This window comes from Macrotis lagotis, chromosome X, assembly GCF_037893015.1.
Source record: "Macrotis lagotis isolate mMagLag1 chromosome X, bilby.v1.9.chrom.fasta, whole genome shotgun sequence".
Lineage (NCBI taxonomy): Eukaryota > Metazoa > Chordata > Mammalia > Peramelemorphia > Peramelidae > Macrotis > Macrotis lagotis.
In genome coordinates, this window is record NC_133666.1 from 74,426,480 (window position 1) to 74,447,723 (window position 21,244).

Consider the following 21,244-nt stretch of genomic DNA (forward strand, 5'->3'; position numbering starts at 1 on the left):
CCTCCAATCAGTAGTGATTTAGAGTAACTTTCACATGTCTATCAATAACATTGCTTATTACTTATCTGAAAACTGTTCACATCTCTTGATCACCCATCAATTGGGGAATGACTCCTGTTTTTATAAATTTGGCTCAGTTCTCTACATGTTTGAGGAATTAGGCCTTTATCAGAGAAACATGCTTCATAATTTTTTCACAAAATTTTTCAGTCAAAATATGATTATTAAATGTATTTCCCTCCATCCTGTTCTCCCCCTCCCTGCTTATTATATTCTCTCTCTCCTTTTACCCTGTCTCTCATCAAAAGTGTTTTACTTCTGACTACCACCTTCCCCTATCTATCCTCCCTTCTCTTATCCCCTTCCCCTCCTACTTTCCTACCAAGGTAAGATAGATTTCTACTCTCACTTGAATAAGTATGTCATTTTCTTTTTGAGCTAATTCTGATGAGAAGAAGGTTCACTCACTTCCCCCATCTTCCTTTCCACTGTAAAAACTTTTTCTTGTTTCTTTTATGTGAGATAATTTAGCCCATTAATTTATCCTATTCTACCCCTCTCTTTCCCTTTTCCCCAGGGCATTCCTCTTTCTCATTACTTAATTTTACTTTTATAGATATCATCCCTTCATACTCAACTTACATCCATGCTCTCTGTCTATATATACTCCAAATTGCCTTAATAATGAGAAGTTCTTATGAGTTACAAGTATCATCTTCCTAAGCAGGAATGTAAACAGTCTAACCTTATTAAATTCCTTATTATTTCCCTTTCCTGTTTACTTTTTTATGCTTTTCTTGAGTCTTATATTTGAAAGTCAAATTTTCTATTCAACTCTGGTCTTTTCATCAAGAATACTTGAAAGTTTTGTATTTCATTGAATGTCTATTTTTCCCCTGAAGAATTATATTCGATTTTGTTGGGAAGGTGATTCTTAGTTATAATCCTAGCTCCTTTGCCCACTGGAATATCTGATCCTTTAATGCAGAAGCTACTAAATCTTGTGTTATCCTGACCGTGACTTCATGGTACTTGAATTGTTTATTTCTGGCTGCTTTTAGTATTCTCTCCTTGACCTGGAATTTGGCTATAATATTTCTTGGAGTTTTCATATTGGGATCTCTTTCAGGAAGTGATCAATGAATTCTTTCAATTTCTATTTACCCTCTGATTCTAGAATATCAGGGCAATTTTCCTTGATAATTTTTGAAAGATGATATTGATTTTTTATCACCGTTTTTAGGTAGTCAACAATTTTTAAACTATCTCTCCTGAATCTATTTTCCAAGTCGGTTGTTTTTTTTCAACAAGATTTTTTTCACTATTTCTCTATATTATATGTCAAAAAACCCAATAATTTAGATAAAATGGATGTTAAGTATACATGTTTGTAGCAACAGTTTTGTTTTTCTTGCTCTCTCAAAAAGAGAAAAAGGCAGATTTTCATTGATTAGAAATATAACAATTAAGAAATTGTAAAAAATCTTAGATTAATAGAAGAAATAGCTTATATCAATAACTATATTAGAAAAAATTTACAAATCATAAATGAAATCTCAAAGAAAACAGCTCTTGGACCAGATGGATTTATAAATTAATACTATCAGACATTTAAAGAATAATAAATTCCAAAATTATATGAACTGTTCACAAAAATCAGAAAACAAACGACCCTTTCAATCTCTTTTGATGATGCACTTATGATTTTCATACCAAAGACAGGAAGAGGCAAAGCATGGAAAGAAAACTGTAAACCAATGTACTTCAGGAAGACTGATGTAAAAACATTAAATCAAATATTAGTAAAGAGATTAAATAACATATTAAAATATTATACAGTTTGACCAGGTTAGATTTATACCGAGATCAGAGGTTTAATTTAAGGAAAAAACTTGGCAATTCTTGCAAGTTTATGTTTCTCTGTATTCAGCATTTGTTGATTCTTCTAGCACAATCATGTTCCATTATATTCACGTTCCACAATTTGTTTAGCCATTCCTCAATCAGTGGGCATCTGTTTTGTTTCCTGTGGTTTGTTGCCACAAAAAAAAATGCTATTGTGAATATTTTGTTTTATATGTAGCCTGTCCTTTTTCTTTTTTTTTTATCATTGACCTCATTGAGGTTTATACTTAGCAGTGGAATTGTTGCATCCCAGAGTATTTTAGCTTCTTTCTTTGCATATTTCCAAACCACTTTCCTGAAGGGTTCTACTGATTTTCAGCTCTACCAATGATGCATTAGGGCAAAAATTCCTTTTCAGAGATTTTGGCTGATTTTGACTAAAGTTGATACACAAGTTAAAAACAATGACCAAGATACACCCCAAGTTCATTTTTTACTTCAGATGGCTACCTTAAGACAAAAATGTCATTTGTAAGAAAATCAGGCAGATCTTTGGGATTTTCCAGAAATTTTGTGCACAGAAGAAGTGGGAAGGCCCAGAATACAGCTAGTACTTCATAAAGTCATTGATTTCCAGATAGCTTCTTTGTTCTCTTCTTGTAACTTTCTTGGATGTTCATTATGGCTCCTGATTAGAGTGTACATAGCTTGAAGTGAGGGAAGACTATACTGCCGCCTTTCCTTCTGTCACACTGTAGTGCCTAGCAGAGTAATCCTTCTACGCAGAACACCCAAAACAAATTTACAGCCTATTAAACAACATGGTGACAATTTCTCAATCCTGTCTTAGGCCGCAACAGCCGAATGAAACTCAGTGGAAGACCATATCGACATATGGGGGTCCTAGGAACATCTAAACTCTATGACATTCGCAAAACTGTCTTCGCTTTCACCCCACAGGTGGGTAGAATGGGCTGGTGAATGATTCGAACTTGGATGGCACTTCCATCTACAGGTCGGAAAGACATGAGCTTCTTGTTATCTGGTATCTCTAGTGATTCTGTTATGTGAGGGCCACCCTATGAGTCCTAACCTCACACTCAGCTGTCCCACAGATAGGGAATAGATCTTCTGCACAGCAACCTTTACAAGAGTACCTTGAGTGATCCAGAGCTTCCATCTGTTTGGGGGGCTCTGAGGTTGCCCAGAATCAGATTTCTCTCTCTCCCCTTCTGACATTTGAAGTTAGCCTAGGGCAAGGACCTGCCTTTAAATCCCAACTCTGTTGCTTCCTACCTAGGTGACCTTGAGCAAATTCCTTCCCCTCTGAGCTTCCTCACTTTCCTCCTATGTCAAATGAGGAGCTAGACCAGATGCTCTCCAAGGCCTGATCTTGTGTTAGTGACAATGCTCAGAGAAGATGCCTGCCCATCTTCTCATCTTGAACAACAAGGGCTACAGCTTGACCTCACATGGCCCAGGGCAGGTGTCAAAGGCTCCTGCCATGTTCACTAGCCCCAGGTAGTAGGAATTGAGAGGAATAGGGAATATACTAATAAGATCTATGATCAGCCAATCAGGAAGCAGTTAGTAGGTATCTGCTTATGCTGGGCACTAACTTGACTGATTCCTGTGGCAGCATCATGTGCAGGGCTGGGGCAGAGGGGAATAGTCTTCCAGTCTTGGCCATGGCCCATCTCTCCATCCTTTCCAATGGAGACTCCCCTGGAGTTGTGGTTGCCACCACCAAGTGCTTCAGCAACTTTTCAGCAGTGAGTGTGTGGAATATTGGATAACTGTTAGCATTTCCTCAACAGTATTGAATGCTGGTGGTAATGCCTTTTTCAGTCTCTTGCCTTTTCCCCTCAGTTCCTAGATCAACAACAGTTCTACTTGGCCCTTGACAACAAGATGATAGTCGAGATGCTACGAACAGACCTTTCCTATTTGTGTAGCCGCTGGAGAATGACAGGCCACCCCACTGTCACCTTTCCCATCCTAAACACCATGCTTGGTAAGAATTGTCCCTCTAAGCTCCAGCTCAAGGACAGTGATGCTTCCTAAGTACTCTGAATCTGATTTCTCTTTGGAGGGTCAAGGTGTTAGAGTGTTGGGCTAGGGATCATGAGATATAGAGGCCTCCCTTCAGCCTCTGCTGCACTCTCCCTACGTGACCCTCCATAAGGCAAGGAACATCTTTGGGCCCCACGAGTGACAATCCCTTTGCTTCCCTTTGTGTACAGTTAAACTCTATAGTCCTCTAGGCTCTCTGGCTTTCCATTTTCTCATTTTGCCAGTAAAGGTGATGATCTCTAAAGTGCCTATCTCCTTCTCTCACTTTGAGGTTGTGCATGGAAGATGCCACTTTGCCAATGTCTGCTAGCTTCAGCATCAGTCCACAATGAGTGTGGGGGCCTCTCTTCCCAAGGCCTAGCTTAAGGGAAGCCCTCAGATCCAGGAGAGAGCAAGCTCTTGGCCTTTCTTTCTCCATTTTGGCATTTCTCCCTGAAAAGAGGATGAGACTTTGCTTTCCTTTCAGTGTCCAGGAACTGGCTGCCATTGATGCAATGGCTTCTATTATATGGTCCAGCTGGTCTCCACCTTGGCTTTCTTGGCTCTGGCTAAGTGCCCTGAATTGACTTTTGTGATAGACAGTCTTTAGATTTTAATCAGCTGTGGTTCAGACAGAGGCCTTGGAGCTTTGGCTGGGTCATATTTTGAGCCATGAGGCAGCGGAGTTGTACTTTCCCCCATTTCAGCTGATATAGATGGATTTACTGAGTAGTGACTGTGTTCCAAGTCCTTTCCTCAAGAAGTCTAAGATCTCATTGACCAGAAGGTGGACTTCCATGAAACTGTGAAAGGAAATGTGTAAAGGAATGCCCCATTCTGTGGGCCAGGCTCTCAGCCCTGCAACATGGCCAAAAGGATGAACTGAACACTCAGGAGGGCAGTGACTTGCCCAAGGTCACCTGATAACTCAAACTGCCTCACCCATTTTCTGTGTAAGGAGTACTAGAAGAGACAGACACTTGTTGGTTGCCTCTCTTTGTCTCAGTCATTGGAGAGAAAATACCTGAGCATCTCCCAGGGCAATTCAAGGCTCTCATCCTTCTCAGACTTCCAGGAAGGGCTCCAGTACACTAGTGTGGGGCCCAACCTGTCACTGACACATCTCGAGCTTTGTTTTTCTCCCCTAGAACATGGTGGTTCTCATGCTTGCCCTTCTTCCCTGTCAGGGTTGTCACGAGAAAATTACTTTGTGGTCTTGAAAATGTTTCCCAAGGCTCCAGATGGCTAAGGCCTAGGGGCAGGAATGAACAGGTTCTGGGGAGGATGGGAAACAAAGATGAGATTGGGATGGCAAAGCTAGGACCCTAAAGAAAATAGGGAGCTGGGAGGGCCATGTTGAATATGACAGCAAGACCAGGCAAGTGGCAACAGAATTGGCAGTTTGGGAGCTTGTGGAGGAGCACAGCCATGCAATGGAGGCTTACAACAGATATGGATCTGTGTCACATGAGCAGTCAGGGGTGGGTAGAGAATGGGGGGCAAGGAAGGGGTGAGTGGGGTGGACTTTTCCTCCTAGCCCACAGAAACTACAAGCTGCCAATGCATCTTAGATAGTCACCTGAGGCTTGGAGTATGAAGAGGTAACTCAACTAGGATGTGTGTCTGAGGCAGGATTGAACTCAGATCTTCCAGACTTCAGCTAGGAGGAAGAGATGGGGATGGGGAGCCCTGACAAAGTTTTGTTCCACCATAACACCTACTTGGAGCTCTTTGGAATGTTTTTTGGTTTCTTTGCTTTGGGGGTTGTTATCTTAGAGAAGACCCTAGTCAAGGCTTTCTTGGAATAGCCCAGAATTCCTGGAAGGCTGGCCTAGAATCCATTGTCCAGAAGTCTGGACTCATATAGGGTTGAGTCCCAGGGTGTGTCTGAGCTCTACTCAGGGCCAAAGCCATCCTCCAATGGAGATTCTGTGAAAATCTTGTATCTCACCAAGGTGTAGAGTTATGGCCTTGAGGATTCCCATGCCAAGTATTAGGCAATATCATTACATTAGAAGGCTACCCTTCTAAGGGGGCGCGATTATTAAAATACCACCCAGCATTGAGAGGATTGGGAGGGAAAGCGAGTTATTGACCCTGGTGTCTCTGCTGGGACAGTTGAAAGCAATCGCTACTTTTTTACTACCTCTGAGTTCTGGCACTAAATGCTGCTTCTCTTTCTCTTAAGATCAATCAGGAACCACTCTAGATGCATCTGTTCTGGCAATGCTCAGAAAAATGCAGGATGGCTATTTTGGGGGGGCAAGGTAAGTGGCCATGGACAGCACAGGACCTAAGGGTGCAGCTTGGGAGAACCTCCCCCACTGGATCCCATTTGGATGCTGGGCACCCATTGCCATTGTATGAGGGGGGAAGCTGACCTACTACTTTGCTGGCTTGAGTGTTGCAGACAAGATCCCAAGATGCTCATGAATGGAAATATGTAGGGAACTTGGAGGCATCTAGTCCAACCCCCTCATCTTACAGAGAAGGACACTGAGGCCCAGTGAGAAGTAACTTGACCAAAGACACATAGACAGAAAGGAGGGAACACTAAGTCTTGTCCACTTTCCATTCCACTCTTCTGTTACCTCCCAAAGCATGGATGGCCTTGGAGATCTTTGGGGGACAATGGTCAGAGACTTGTCCTCATCTGTTCTATTCTCTTTCCTGCTTCCCTTTGTGCCCACAGGCATGGATCTGTTAGATGCCTGGCAAAGTTCAATGGTCCATCTGGGGATGGTCAGCACAGTGCCTGCTACATGCAGTGAATGACTTGATTACTGACATCTCCCTGGGCCTTGTTAGCCCAGCTTCAGAATCAGGGAAGGGATGGTGTGGAATTGCACTTCAATCTAGATGAGCCCCTAACAGCCCTGGGCTACCGCTGCAGACTTCCCCTGAAGCCCAAGGAGTTCAGGAGGCATTCCAGCCTGTTTATCCATCTGATTATCAGGGTCCAAGCAGGGAAACTATCTGAGTTCTTGACAACATCCTGCTGTACCCACCTGAGCTTCATGGATCCTGGCCAGGAGGGCAAGCTGTATGGTGAGGATGGTGATGATGATGACTATGATGGAGAATTATACTCAGACAACTGGCTGGATGGCTTGGACACTTCTAAGCAGGGTAAGAGACTGGGAACCCAAAAGAATGCAGCTGTAGGCAGTGATACCAGATCTTAATAAATAGCTGTTGGAATCTATATACACTTCTATCACTGCTATACTTTTCTTTCCCTTCTCAGAAGTCTGCTTCTAGGCTAATGGCCTAGGGCAGAAGCTCTAGTCTGGGTGGTTGGACAAATCCCTCAACCTGCTAGATGAACCCTTTCCTGGAGATCTGGGGATGAAGGGGCAGACTGGCAGAAAGAGGAAGCAGTGGGGAAGTAGAGCTAGATGATCCAAAATCAGGGGTGTTGTGGGGAGATAGGAAGGGGAAGAAGATGGGTAGAAGTGACAATAAATGGTAGAGAAGAGGGAGGGCTTTGAGCTTCTAGACAGCTCAGAGGGTCAGTGTAGGGGCAGGGGGCAGTGTCTTCTCTCAGAAGAATCAAGATAAAGGAGGCATGGCCTCCTTTTCAGAGATTTTGGCTGATTTTGACTAAAGTTGATACACAAGTTAAAAACAATGACCAAGATACACCCCAAGTTCATTTTTTACTTCAGATGGCTACCTTAAGACAAAAATGTCATTTGTAAGAAAATCGGGCAGATCTTTGGGATTTTCCAGAAATTTTGTGCACAGAAGTGGGAAGGCCCAGAATACAGTTAGTACTTCATAAAGTCATTGATTTCCAAATAGCTTCTTTGTTCTCTTCTTGTAACTTTCTTGGATGTTCATTATGGCTCCTGATTAGAGTGTACATAGCTTGAAGTGAGGGAAGACTATACTGCCGCCTTTCCTTCTGTCACACTGTAGTGCCTAGCAGAGTAATCCTTCTACGCAGAACACCCAGAACAAATTTACAGCCTATTAAACAACATTAAACAACAACCTAACCAGGCTTTGACTGGGCATATTGGCAGGGGTACTGGAGGGTTTTCTGTAGAAATTCAGTAGTTCCCTCTACAATCTGCCTTATTATATGTGAGTAATCTCTGGCTTCCTCCCATGGAGGAGGAGGGCGAGGTGATGAGAATGTCAAACTCCGGCCAGGAGGGACAAATGCACTGGAAGCCACTTGTATCCTTTCCCTTTGGCAAGGTTAACCTTACTACTTGTGCCCTCCTGCCTGCCCAAGGTCTGTTTGTGTGACTTGGTCTCCCTGGGTCTCAGTTTGCTCCTTTGTCAAATGGGAGAGTTGGTCAACCCAGATGGCCTCTGGGATCTCTCCTGTCTCTAGGTCTGGGTCTCTCTTGCATTCTTCTTCCACCGTGTTCGAATGATCTCCCTTAATAAAGTGTAACAAACCAAGAACAGAGGCTGAATGATTCCTGAATGAATGGATCTTAGGCCGAGGTTCAAGGCTGTGGCGCCCCGTGTGGGGGCAAGCCAGGCTTTCATTCGGGTTGTTCTGGAATGGGTTGTATGCGAATGAACTAAAGTGTGCTCCTCTCTTTCCTCCTCCACTCTCCCTGCAGTCCGTGGTAGTGATGAAGTTCTGTGGTACTTAGACCACCTTTTGGAGCACACGGCACACAAGCCCACACTGCCCCCTACTGCCCAGCAGGGAGGGCTCAATCGCTTCCGAACGGCAGTGCAAACCACCCGTGACTTCATGTCCTTGGTGACCAAGGCTAAGGGGCTGCATGTACAGAGTGAGTGATCCCATGACCCCCTGATGGAGGAAAGTAAAGACCTTACAGTGAAGAAAGGGAGCCAGCCAGGAACAGTGGAGCCACCTGTGATCATGGGACAGAGGAGGCCTCTGGGGGAGAGGGAAGGACCTTTCCTTTACTCCCTTAGAGATAGTTTCATCAGTGGACAAGAAATAGAATACAAGGCCCAAATGACTTTGAGGGTGCAAGTACTGACTTGGGCAGTTTCAGGAAGCAGCAAATGGACTTCATCCTTTCCATGGAGGGGCCACCTTCTTCATAGGCCTAGGCTGGGGACTAGCTATCTCCTTCTTGGTATGCACATAGAGGGCAGGCCAGGAGAGAGTTATAGGAAGTTCCTTGTGCCTGCAGCAAGGGCAGTACCACCAAACTTGCTGTTCTTGGTGCAGGATTTTGAAGAAGGGCTTCTGGCTAGTTCACATGCCATGTAGATCCTGAGCTAACCCCCCATCAGGTGACTAATGGATTTGGAGGCAGAGACCCTAGGTTCAAATCTCAGCTCTGCTCCTTGCATGACTTTGAGATAGTTGGTTAACCTCTTGGGGCCTCAGTTTATTCATCTGTAAAATGAGGGGGTTAGTTTCGCCAGTCCTCAGATACCTTCTACCTCTGAATTGATGCTCCTGGGATCTTAGACATTCAGGAAACAAGTTAATGGTGATGCCTCTTTGCCTTGGAGTTGCTCAGCCCAAAGGGCCAGCTTCTCATGGCTGCCCAGTAAGTGGGACCCAGGCTTTCTGATCATTTTGGGAGGCCCCAAACTCTGGGAAATGGTCTCCCCATACCTCCAACATTGTCTTCTTCCAGATGCTCACTTGTACCTACCCACAAAGTTACTGCCAAGCTCCCGGACTTCATTCAGTTTCCTGGATGCCACACCTCCCCTTTCTCAAGCTGAGCAGGTAATCTGTCACCCCCTAGGAAATGGACATCAATCTGGGTGAGTGGCCACCACCATGGCTTTCTGTGTTCCACTAGTGGTTCAGGAAAGCACCAGTCTCCTTTCATTTGATGTCAACTAGTTGTACTTGCTTTGGTTTGATTGTAGATGAGAGGCCTGAGGCACCAGCTGCTTCTGGCTCTGATTTTCCCCAGATACTGGTAATCAGAGCAGAGCTGCACTCTAATAAACATGGGGACTGGAGGGAAAAGATGGATTGGGTCTGGGGACTCTGATTGACTGAAAACCATTTGGGAGACCCTTCTTCTCATTCCCCTTCTCTTCCTCCTTCCCTTCCTCCTTCCCCCCTCTTCTCCTTCCTATTCTTCTTCCCCTTCTTCTCTTCCTTCCTCTCTTCTTGCTCCTTTTCCACTCCTTCCCTTCCTCTTCTCTTCCTCCTTCTTCCCCTTCTTCTTCCTCTTCCTCCTTGTCCTCTTCCCCCTCCTTCTCCTTCCTTGTTTCATTACTCTGTTCCAGGTTCCTTCTGTCCATGTGGAAATGCACCTTCCCCGGGATGAATCTGGGGAGATCGACTTCCAAGCCCTGGTGAGCCAGTTGCATGAGTGCCCAAGCCTACAGGACCAAGCCGACATCCTCTACATGCTTTACACCATGAAGTATGTGACCCTGACTCAGTTATTTTGAAGCTTAAGAAGTCCCTCTTGGGTGTTTAACTCTGTAAATGAAATATTGAAATCCATGAGTTTTGCAGGTAGGGAGATCTTCTTGTAGGTGTCAGTCTTTTGGGGAGCAAAGGAGAGAAAAGGGGGCTAGTGAAGGTAGAGTGAGGTAGGAGGAAGGCAACAGCATAAAACAGTGGGAAGAGAGGTGGATTTGGAGCCATGGACCTGAGTTTGAATTCCAACTCTGTCCATTCTACTCACGTGACCTTCCCCCCGTGCCTCAGTTTCCTTCTCTGTAAAGAAAGGGGGTTGGATCAGATGACCTCTGATTGATATCCTTGCCTGCTCTAAATGTCTGACAGCCTCTCCACCTGGCCCACCACTGCTGCTGACTGTTATTCCTTCTTGTCCTCTGTAGAAGATCTTGCAATCCAGTGGTTGAAAACCTACTAGGTCAGGGATGGGTTGCAAGGGAACAAGACAAGGTTCAGATGTAGCTTCCAAACCTAACCAGGCTTTGACTGGGCATATTGGCAGGGGTACAGGAGGGTTTTATGTAGAAATTCAGTAGTTCCCTCTACAATCTGCCTTATTATATGTGAGTAATCTCTGGCTTCCAGGCCAACTGAGCTCCCAGATATTCCTCAGCCTGGCACTCCAGTGCCAAGGGTGTGGCCACCCCTCCCTCTTATTAACACTTGTCCCTTCCTTAATTGTCTTAGGCTCATAGGATGGTAGATTTAGAGCTAAGGAATCTTAGTCCAATGCCATCATTTTGCAAATGAGGCAAGTGAGAATTTGAGAGGTTAGGGAACTGCCCTGGCTCACCTGGCTAATAAATGTCTGAAGCAAAATTAGAATATTGCATTCTAATGGTGGAGAGAGGTCCATCTCTAAGTATACAAAGAAACTAGAAAGAAAAAAAAAGTCAAGTTGTTAGAACTCCGGTAGATTGGGAAGGAGTGTTTAAAAGAGCTAACTACACCAGACACCATGCTAAGCCATAGGGATACCAAGAAAGGCAAAAACACAATCCCTGCCCTCAAGGAGCTCCTAGTCTAATGTAGAAGACAACATGCAGACAACTAAGGACAGACAAACATTAGACACAGTAAATGGGAGGCAATCTCAGAGGGAAAACCCTAGTAGGGAGGAAGAGGAAGAAAAGGCCTCCTATAGAAGGTGAGATTTGAGCTCTACATGGAAGTGGAGGTGAAAAGGGCATTCCAGAACGGGGTTTCTCTACCAATGAAAAGATAAAGAGTAAGGATAAAGAGTGTCCTGTATGAGGAATGACAAGGAGACCAGCGTACATGGATAGGGCCAGACAGAGAACTCATACTTCATCCTGGAGGATAACATAGGGGACCCCTGAAGTTTATTGAGTAGGGGTAGGATAACATGGTCAAAAAAAATCACCTTAGAGTGGGGAAAGACTGGAAGGCAAGGAGGCCAATTCTATTTGCTGTGGTCCAGGCATGATAAGGGACCTTCACCACAGGAGTGACTGTGCAAGTAGAAAGAGATGTTGTGAAGGTAGAAATGACAAAATTTGGCCAAAGATAAGTTCTGTGTAATGAATGCAAGTGAATAGATGAGATGACATCAAGGTCATGATAGGAATTTGCAAAGACGGAAGGGGAAAATATAATGAATTCTGTTTGGACTTTTTGAGTTTGAGATTCATATGGGACATTCAATTCCATGTGTCCAAAAGTTGGATAAGAGAGACTGGAGGTCAGCAGAACAAGTGGAGATGGATATGCATTTCTCTGGTAATCATCTGCATTGAATCCATGGGAAATGGTGAGATCACCAAGAGAGGGATAATACAGATAATATGAAGGGAGAAGGAAAGAGAGCCCAGGATAAGTTCTAACCTTGGGGGATGTCTAGAATTAGTGGGTGTGACCTGGAGAAAGATTCATTAAAGGAGACTGAGAAAGATTGTTCAAATGGGTAAGAGGAGGACCAGGAGAGAATGAGGAACCCCAGAGAAGAGAGAGAGAGAGAGAGAATCCAGAAGAGGGTGCTGGACAGCATCCAAGGCTGCTGAGGTCAGGAAAGATGAGGAGTGAGAAAAAGCCATTCAATCTGGCAATTAAGAAATCACTGGAAACTTTGGAGAGAACTGTGGAATAATGAGATCAGAAACCATATTAAAGAAAGTTTAGATGGTAATGAGAGGAAAGGACTATGGACAGTTTTGTCTTAGAAGTTTGGCCATGGCACCAGTCTGGGAGCAGCTAGCAGCCTCGCGTCCGGGGGACCCCTCCGCATCCTCACCAGCCACCTCTCTTCCAGCCCAGATTCACCCCAAAATGGGAACTTCTGTCAAGGATCAGCTGATTTTGAATGTCCTAAAGGAAGACCAGGTCCCCCATAACAAGATCACTGTTGTAGGGGTTGGTGCCGTTGGCATGGCATGTGCCATCAGTATCTTGATGAAGGACTTGGCTGATGAACTTGCCCTAGTTGATGTCATAAAAGATAAGCTAAAGGGAGAGATGATGGATCTCCAACATGGCAGCCTTTTCCTCAAAACACCAAAGATTGTTTCTGGCAAAGACTACAGTGTAACTGCAAACTCAAAACTGGTTGTTGTTATTGCTGGGGCACGTCAACAGGAGGGAGAAAGTTGTCTTAACTTGGTCCAGCGAAATGTGAATACTTTTAAATTCATCATTCCCAATATTGTTAAATACAGCCCTAATTGCAAGCTGCTTATTGTTTCCAACCCAGTGGATATTTTGACATATGTGGCCTGGAAGCTGAGTGGCTTTCCTAAAAATCGTGTTATTGGAAGTGGTTGCAATCTGGATTCTGCCCGTTTCCGTTACCTAATGAGGGAGAGACTTGGTATCCATTCTTCAAGTTGTCATGGATGGATTCTTGGGGAACATGGAGACTCCAGTGTTCCTGTGTGGAGTAGTGTGAATGTTGCAGGTGTATCTCTAAAGAATCTTTATCCTGCTTTGGGAACTGATAGTGATTCAGAAAATTGGAAGCAAGTTCACAAACAAGTGGTTGACAGTGCTTATGAAGTCATCAAGCTGAAGGGCTACACTTCTTGGGCCATTGGCTTGTCTGTGGCAGATCTGGCAGACAGCATTATGAAAAATCTTAGGAGAGTGCATCCAGTTTCCACCATGATTAAGGGTCTATATGGCATTAATGAAGATGTCTTCCTTAGTGTCCCTTGTGTCTTGGGGCAGAATGGTATTTCTGATGTGGTGATGGTAAATCTGACTCTGGAGGAGGAGGCCCGTTTAAAGAAGAGTGCAGAAACTCTTTGGGGAATCCAGAAGGAGCTGCAATTTTAAAACTTTAAATGTGCTTCCATTTTACTGTCTTGAGAACATGACAGTGATTAAGGGATTGTGTATGATGTGCTATGGTCAAATCCTTCCTCTGATTTAGTAATTGAACACCAGAAATGTAAAACTTAAGAATACACTCTAGACTCTAGACTCTTCCTAAAGTTAAAAATGGGGAATACAATGTGACTATTTGTTAAACACTGTTATTTGCACAGTGATGCTGGATCAGACTTGTACAGTCATAAACATAGTTACTGTCAAGCAGAACCACAGGTTATGTCACTGCCTATTTTGTAGGTGCTAGTTTCCCAAAGGTCCATAACATTCTTGGACACAACACCATACATACTAATAAAGTAGCAATACTTTATTGATACATTTTATCCTTCCCTCCATTAGAGCTCTTTAGCATGGCCCCATGAATCACCTTTCCAGAGGACCTGATTTTGTCTACTTATATATATATATATAATTTCAATAGTTATAAATTTCAATATTATATAAAGATCTATGTATGTACAACGATGCAACCAATTCGACAAGTGTCACACTAACCCAAATGCTGAATAAACAACAAAATAACTGAAAAAAAAGAAGTTTGGCCATTAAGAAGAGGAGAGTGATGATGGTTTACAGGATTTTTTAAGGATGGGGAAAGACTTGGGTGGGTTTGTAGGCATTAGGGAAACATCCAGGAGACAGGGAGAGATTAAAGAATAGAGAAAAAGTGAGAATGATAGAGAGGAAAAGATGCGATGGGATCAAGGCTACATGTAAAGGAGTTTGTCCTTAGGCCCTCTCTTCCAGAAGAGACAGAAGGCATCTGAGGGAAGTGAAATGAAGAGTACAGGATTAGAGCTCTTGGTGAATGGGACCCAATTTTTTTCAGTGAAGTATAAAACAAAGTCCTCATCTGAGAAGATGGGAAGAGGGGAGACGGGAGGTTTGAGACAGGCTGGAAAGGTTCAAAATAGCCACTGTAATGAGTTGGTTAGTGAATGGAGAAGGGATGTTTAAAATGATTGCTTTGCTGCAGTGAGGGCCCAGTTTAGATTATGAACTATAAATTGATATTATCACTTTTACAGCTCCATTGAGCAGCATATGAGTAGGAGCCAAGGATGTTAAGAGTGATCCAAGGATGGAGCTGGGCAGGGTAAGATTGGTCATAGGATAAGGGTGTGAGAATCTCAAGTGTAGAGGATAATACAGATTTACCAAGAGAGCAAGGTAAGTAAAGGAAGAGAGTAGAGACAGTACAAGGTGATGGCATAGGAAAGATCTGAGGGATGGGAGGGTAGATTGGAGGTCACAGTGAGAACAAGGAACAGGATTAGGGGTCATGAGAGGGAAGGATGGAATGATTGAAGATTAGGATTAGATAAGAAGACTTTGTGAGGACATGTACTTGGAAGTAGAACCAAGGAGTCATGGCAGAGTCAAGAGTATGGTAATCTGTGTAGCTGAGGTTGGGTGGCAAAGTTGCTCCTGAGAAATGAATAAAGTGAAGGAACTGTGAAGTAAGAGTTTTGGGGAAGAGTATCAATATGTGTGTTGAAGCCTTCTCTTATGAGGCCCAAGTTGGGTCAGGCAGGGAAGGGTTAACAGATTGAGATGGGGTTAGCTATCATTAAGGGCAGAGCTGACAAAAAGAGTAGGTGCTGGGAAATTTCCCCACTGGTTCTTCATGCTGCCCAGAGCTACACATATAAATTTCATCCTCTTGAGTTAAAAAGTAGCATGTTTTAAAATTCCATTTCTTCTGGGAGGGTGCCCTTTCAAATTTGGTCACTCCTTGGTCAACCTGCTAGTCCACAGTAGAGGGATAGGAGGCAGGCAGAAGTCAGGGGCCAGAGTTTTGAGGACAGTTAGATTCCTCCCAGTTTCTCCTCCCCTCAAAAGAATATAAGCTGCCTTAAGGGCAGGGAGTCTTGGAATACCAAGTAGCTGTTTATGACCAAGTGTTTATTCAAGTGATTGAAGACTGGCTCCTCCACTAGTCCACCCCTCAATACCTCTGGGCCTCCTTGTCTTAGGCAGTGGGAGGTCCAGTGCAGCCTGGGGCCTTCCTCTGGCAGTAGCAGTGGGTGTGCCTTGGCTGCTGGGCCTCCTTCTGCCCACCAGGTACATCTCTCTCCTCTACCCTTTGGGGCATCCACAGTTTGGATTCTCCAGAGATGAAGGTGTTCCAGGATTTGTAGCCATGCGAGATTGGAGCATCCTGTCCTTTAAAAGATTTTTGTGTCAGGACAGCTTGGCATCACTGCAAGTTTCCCAAATTGACTGTGTGTTCTTCTCCTGTTTTTCCAAACGTAGGGGTCCTGACTGGCACACTGCCATCTCTGGAGAGGAAGGTGGCACGGTCCGGGAGCTCCTCACTGCCCTATATAGCAAAGTTGGTGAAGCTCGCCACTGGGGCCTAATCCGTTACATCTCTGGCATTCTAAAGAAGAAAGTGGAATCCCTGGATGAGGTAAACCCCAACCCCCTTCCCCATCTCCTTGCTTTATGAGGGACGTGGGAAAGAAACCACAAGGCAGGCTGAAGAGTCACATCTCAGATTTCAGTTTGCCCATGGTGACTGACACATTTCTGACAATGTTCCAAATACTTTCTGATTTGATGTTACTTTTCATTTGGGGGTGTACCTTTTGGGGGAGGAGAGGGTTTGGACCTGGAACTTCATTGGTGTAGGGAACTTCCAGTACTGTTGAACGCTGGCAGTTTGCCTCTAACTCATCATATTGGTGAACTGCCTGGGTTCCCAGAGCCAGTATGTGCCAGAGGCAGAATTTGAATTCAGGGCCTCCCTATTCTGAGGTCAGCTTTCCAGCCCTCACCATACTCTGCTTCTCATTGGATGGAATTACTTAAATATTTTTGAAAAGTGACTGAATTTAGGGGCAGCTAGATGGCGCAGTGGATAGAGCACCAGCCCTGGAGTCAGGAGTACCTGGGTTCAAATCTGGCCTCAGACACTTAATAATTACCTAGCTGTGGGCCTTGGGCAAGCCACTTAACCCTGTTTACTTTGCAAAAAGAAAAAGAAAAGTGACTGAATTTGGAAGATTTTTTTTAACAATAACAAAATAAGGGATTTCTAAGTCTTTTTTGAAAAGATGTTTTCCAACAGGGAACCACATCCATTTCAAGGGGGCTGCAGGAGTGAATTCACTTGAAGTCTGCAGATGTCATGTGTAGAAGGCTGCCTTCCAGACCTGCTGATTGGCTACTTCAGGGAGTGTGGTGTTGGTCAGATGAAAGACTGAGTTGGGGAGTCCATGTCAGTTCGCCCTGGGTTCCTAGTCAGCCTCCCAGGAGAAGAATGTGCCATGAGGGACATGGCCATTGACTTGCCTGGCATATTCCATTGTCTTTTAGGCCTGCACCGATCTGCTGTCTCACCAGAAGCACTTGACAGTGGGCCTCCCTCCAGAACCCCGGGAGAAGACCATTTCTGTGTGAGTTAGCTGGTTTAGTTTTTTAGAACTGATTGGTTTGACTAAACCCATTCGACTGGCACACTTGACTTGCCAGGGTTAGTGTGTGTGAATGTGTGTGTGCACATGCGCACCCCAGCAGAGAGACTGGAGGGGTTTTGAGTTCTGAGTCTGATTCTGCTTAAAAGTATGACCTTAATCACTTCCCTCAGTTTCCTCCCCTGTGAAATGTAATGATCTATTCTGAAGTATCTTCTCTGTGTATCTCAGGGAGGTTGAGGATCTGGGGAAATGAGATTCAGGAGAGTTCTTTGAAGTCTGTCTAGAGCCCTCCAGAGATCAGGGTGGGGATAGGACAAAGCTTCTGGCAGAGTAGCAGTGTGATCCTGTGTGGTTGCAGGCTAGAGGCAGACACCAGGGGCACAACACCACTCTGCCCATGTGGTCCTTCCCTCCCCTCTCAGGAAGGGCCTAGAGCTATGCTTCAGATGGAAGGAAATTGGGGATTGGGGGGCAAAGGACTGAGGAAGGCCATGGGTTCAGCTGACATTATTGGAGCTAATGAGGCCCTTCCTACCACCCCTGACCTGTAACTCCTCTGTTGCACCAGCCACTCTGAGTCCACCTCGCCTGGGCTGGGTGGGGAGTTCAAGGTGAGGAAGTTGTTCTACAGGCTTTCCTGCAATCTTCAGGGATGGTATGGCCGCTCTCCCTCCTTGCCAATTTTTTTTGGTGCTTCCAGTATGAAGAAGCATTTCCTTACAATGAGCTGGTGTTGTAAGCTCCTTACTTAGAACTGCTGTCCCTTCACCCTGGTACCAAGACCAAGCAGAGAAGTTGATCACTCTTGTACCCAAGTGCCCTTCAGACATCGACAACACTTGTGCCTTTTGCATTCCCTCCTCTCCAGGGTCAGCATCCCTATTTTCTTCAGCCATTCTCCAAACTGCAGGACATTCAGTCCCCCCCAAGTCTGGTCACCCTTCTCGGGACTATCTCCAGTCTACAAGTGGCATCTGGACCCAAATGTATCCTGCCAGATGTGGTCCTGCCCAGCCCCAGGGAGAAGCAGTAGGATTGCCTCTTCCTGCTTTCTAGTCATGAGGCCTCTCTTAGTGTACCTTCTGATAGCATCTGATTTCTTGGCCAGAAATTTGTCATTTGAACTATTGTCTTATTCCATCCCTTTCTCCAATCTACTTGTGGAGTTGGTTTATCCCATGTGGAACCTACATTGACCCTAAATGCTCTTTTCATTGAAGCTGGTTGATGTGGAGAAAATGAGAGTGCCCAGGCTCCCCAGACACTCCCATCCATGCACACATTCTCTCTCCCTATCCACCCAACTACACACCCAGTCACCTTTTAACACCTCTGTCCTTTCATACTACTCCCTTTCATGCCTCTTGGACTCCCATATTCCAGGGCCAGACTCCCTCCAGGCCTTCCCATTTAGGTAGGCCTGAGACCTTGGGGAGGCCCTTGTAAGGAACTCCAGTGCCCACAGGAGCCCAGCAGAGCTGCAGAGTATGGTGCTGGGCAGTGACCTCCCAGGGCTGATCCCATGTTCAAGGTCCTGATCCCCAGGATGCAAGCTTTTCATAGCATCCCACAGCACCCCCAACCCTGGTCCAGAACTATTGTTTTTAACTTTTGTCCCTCTTCTTGTACCTTCATAGAGAAGCCCTTAAAGCAAATCCCTGAATCCCCAATAGGTACAAAAGTAAATCTGAATGAAATTGAATCTCCTGGTAGAACTCATAGGAAGACCATCCTTTAGGCTGAATAGCGACCACCCTTTGGATCTGGTCAATCATCCAGGTTCATTCCACCCAATTTCCCATATCTCTCCATCATGCCTATAAGGAAAGCATAAGGGGCTTTGTCAAATACTTTTCTAAAATCAAGGTAAATGATGTCTGCAGTATCTGATCTGACTTCTGGTACCTTCTAGTTAGCAAAGGCTTCTGACTGAAGTCATACTTACTCTTTATGACCATTGATTCTGCTGCTAGTTTCTCAAGAACCATCCCTTTTAGGATATGGTCTAGGATTTTTTTTCCCAGAAATCAAAGTCAAACCCATTGGCCATTTGCAGAAAATCAAGGCCACTAGCCTATGCTTTGTAGACTCAGTTCTTTTCTCTTTTTTGATAACTGGGCCATTTGTCCTTCTCTTGTCCTGCAGTATCTCTCCTACTTTCAGCCATCTTTGTGCAGCCATCCCAGGTGCTAAGTCTTTGAGTGAGTTCTTTTCAGTATTCTAGGATGTAGTTCATCAGATCATCGGAACTCATCAAGGGCAGTTAGGTGTTCTCTTCTCTCCTTCCTTATCTTGTGTTTCAACTCCCTGTGAGGCATTTTTGGTCTTTCTATTCATTGTAGTCTAGAGATCATCCTTGGCAGAGGAAAGAAAAGAGGAAGAACTGCATATATCTGAATTCTTGTCATCATCTCTTATTAATCATTGTCCCATCCTGTCTGAGTGCCCCCACCCATCCCTTTGACTTTTTTGGCCCCATATAGTTGTGGGGTTTTGGGGTTTTTTTTATATTTTTACAAGGGTTAAGTGGCTTGCCCAGGGCCACACAACTAGGTAATTATGAAGTGTCTGAGGTTGGATTTGAACTCAGGTATTCCTGACTCCAGGGCCGGTGCTCTATCCACTGTGCCACCTAGCCACCCCCCCATATAGTTTTGTTTTATTTAATATTTATTTATTCTCATTACATTAATAAAATATTCTTGTTTAAGAGTAAAAAAAATACCCCCTCCCCCCCAAAAATATACTCACTTGAGTGATAAAGTAAAAGGAAGAGAAAAAATTAAAATTAAAATTAAAAAAATAATAGTAATAATTGTAGGTATGGCCAGGTGGTGCAGTGGACGGAGCACCAGCCCTGGAGCCAGGAGCACCCGAACCCATATCCAGTCCCATACACCCAACAATCACCCAGCTGTGTGACATGCAAGCCACTGCAACCACACTGTCCTGCAAAAAACAAAAAAAGAAAAAAAAGACCCAAAATGAAATAAAATAGTAATAATAGTAGGGGTGGCTGGGTAGCTGACAGAGCACCAGCCCTTGAGCCAGGAGTACCCAGGTCCAAATCCGGCCTCAGACACCCAACGATCACCCTGCTATGCGCCCCCAGGCAGGCCACCATTTGCCCTGCACCCCCCAAAAATAATAATAATAAAAAATGTGCTTCAGTCTGTGTTCCAACACCACCAACTCTGTCACAGGTGGATCACATTCTTTATGATAAGTCCATCATGAAAGTTACTTCCATATTTTTCCACCATTGCCATTGCTGATCACAACTCCCTCCTTTTGTAATTCTCCACTACCATATACTATATTTTCTCTCTCCTTTCACTCTGACTCTGCTGTAGGGTGGCTGAGTGGCACAGCAGACAGATCCCTGGCCCTGGGGCCTCCCGAGCCCACATACCACCCCTTAGGCCCAGCATCCACCTGGCCCTATGGTCCGGGACAGGCCATCCAATCCCAGCCCCTTACAAGAAATAAAAAAGAAAATGCATCATATCTGACCACTCTCCACCCATGGTCCATCCTCTCCTCCATCACTCACGCCGCCCCCCTTCCCCCTGTCCCTGTTCTCTCCTTCTTACTCCAGATGCCTATACCCCATTGAGTATATATGCTGTTTCCTTTCCTAGCCACCTCTGATGAGAGTGAAGATTCCCTCATTCCCCCTTGCCTTCCCCCCTTCCATATCATTGCAATAACTTATTGTAATAAAGAAAAATCTTATTATATGAAATATCTTGGCCTATTCCTCCTCTCCTTTTTCTTTCTCCCATTACATTTCCCTTTTTTTCTATTGACTCCATTTTTATACCACAATATATCTTCAAATTCAGCTTTCTCACTGTGCTTCATCTATAAAAGCTCCTTCTACCTGCTCTGTTAATTGAGAAGGTTCATATGAGTATTATCAGTGTCATTTTTCTATACAGGAATACATACAGTTCTTCATCAAGTCCCTCATATTTTCTTCTTCTCCTCCACTCTCTATGCTTCACCTGAGTCCTGTATCTGAAGATCAAACCTTCTGTTCAGCTCTGGCCATTCCAACAGGAACATTTGAAATTCCCCTGGTTCATTGAAAGTCTATCTTTTTCCTTGGAAGAGGACATTCAGTTTTGCTGGGTAGTTGATTCTCAGTTGCATTCTAAGCTCTTTTGCCTTCTGGTATATTATATTCCAAGCCCTACAA

The 21,244-nt window shown here is 44.6% G+C and overlaps 1 protein-coding gene and 1 pseudogene across 3 annotated transcripts in view; both read left to right on the forward strand.

Annotated features, from left to right (window-relative positions):
* The window catches only part of PHKA1 (phosphorylase kinase regulatory subunit alpha 1), a 95,353-nt gene that overhangs the window by 53,535 nt on the left and 20,574 nt on the right, over positions 1–21,244 (forward strand). For 2 of the 3 annotated variants that reach the window (XM_074206896.1, XM_074206897.1), the window contains exons 15-23: positions 2,696–2,805; positions 3,715–3,859; positions 6,086–6,164; positions 6,854–7,026; positions 8,481–8,657; positions 9,486–9,580; positions 10,096–10,235; positions 15,878–16,034; positions 16,943–17,022. In XM_074206896.1, the coding sequence (XP_074062997.1) occupies positions 2,696–2,805; positions 3,715–3,859; positions 6,086–6,164; positions 6,854–7,026; positions 8,481–8,657; positions 9,486–9,580; positions 10,096–10,235; positions 15,878–16,034; positions 16,943–17,022 (1,156 nt within the window). The remainder of the gene's footprint in view (positions 1–2,695; positions 2,806–3,714; positions 3,860–6,085; positions 6,165–6,853; positions 7,027–8,480; positions 8,658–9,485; positions 9,581–10,095; positions 10,236–15,877; positions 16,035–16,942; positions 17,023–21,244) is intronic. The other variant, XM_074206898.1, reaches the window with a different exon arrangement.
* LOC141502251 (L-lactate dehydrogenase A chain pseudogene) lies at positions 10,259–15,852 on the forward strand (annotated as a pseudogene).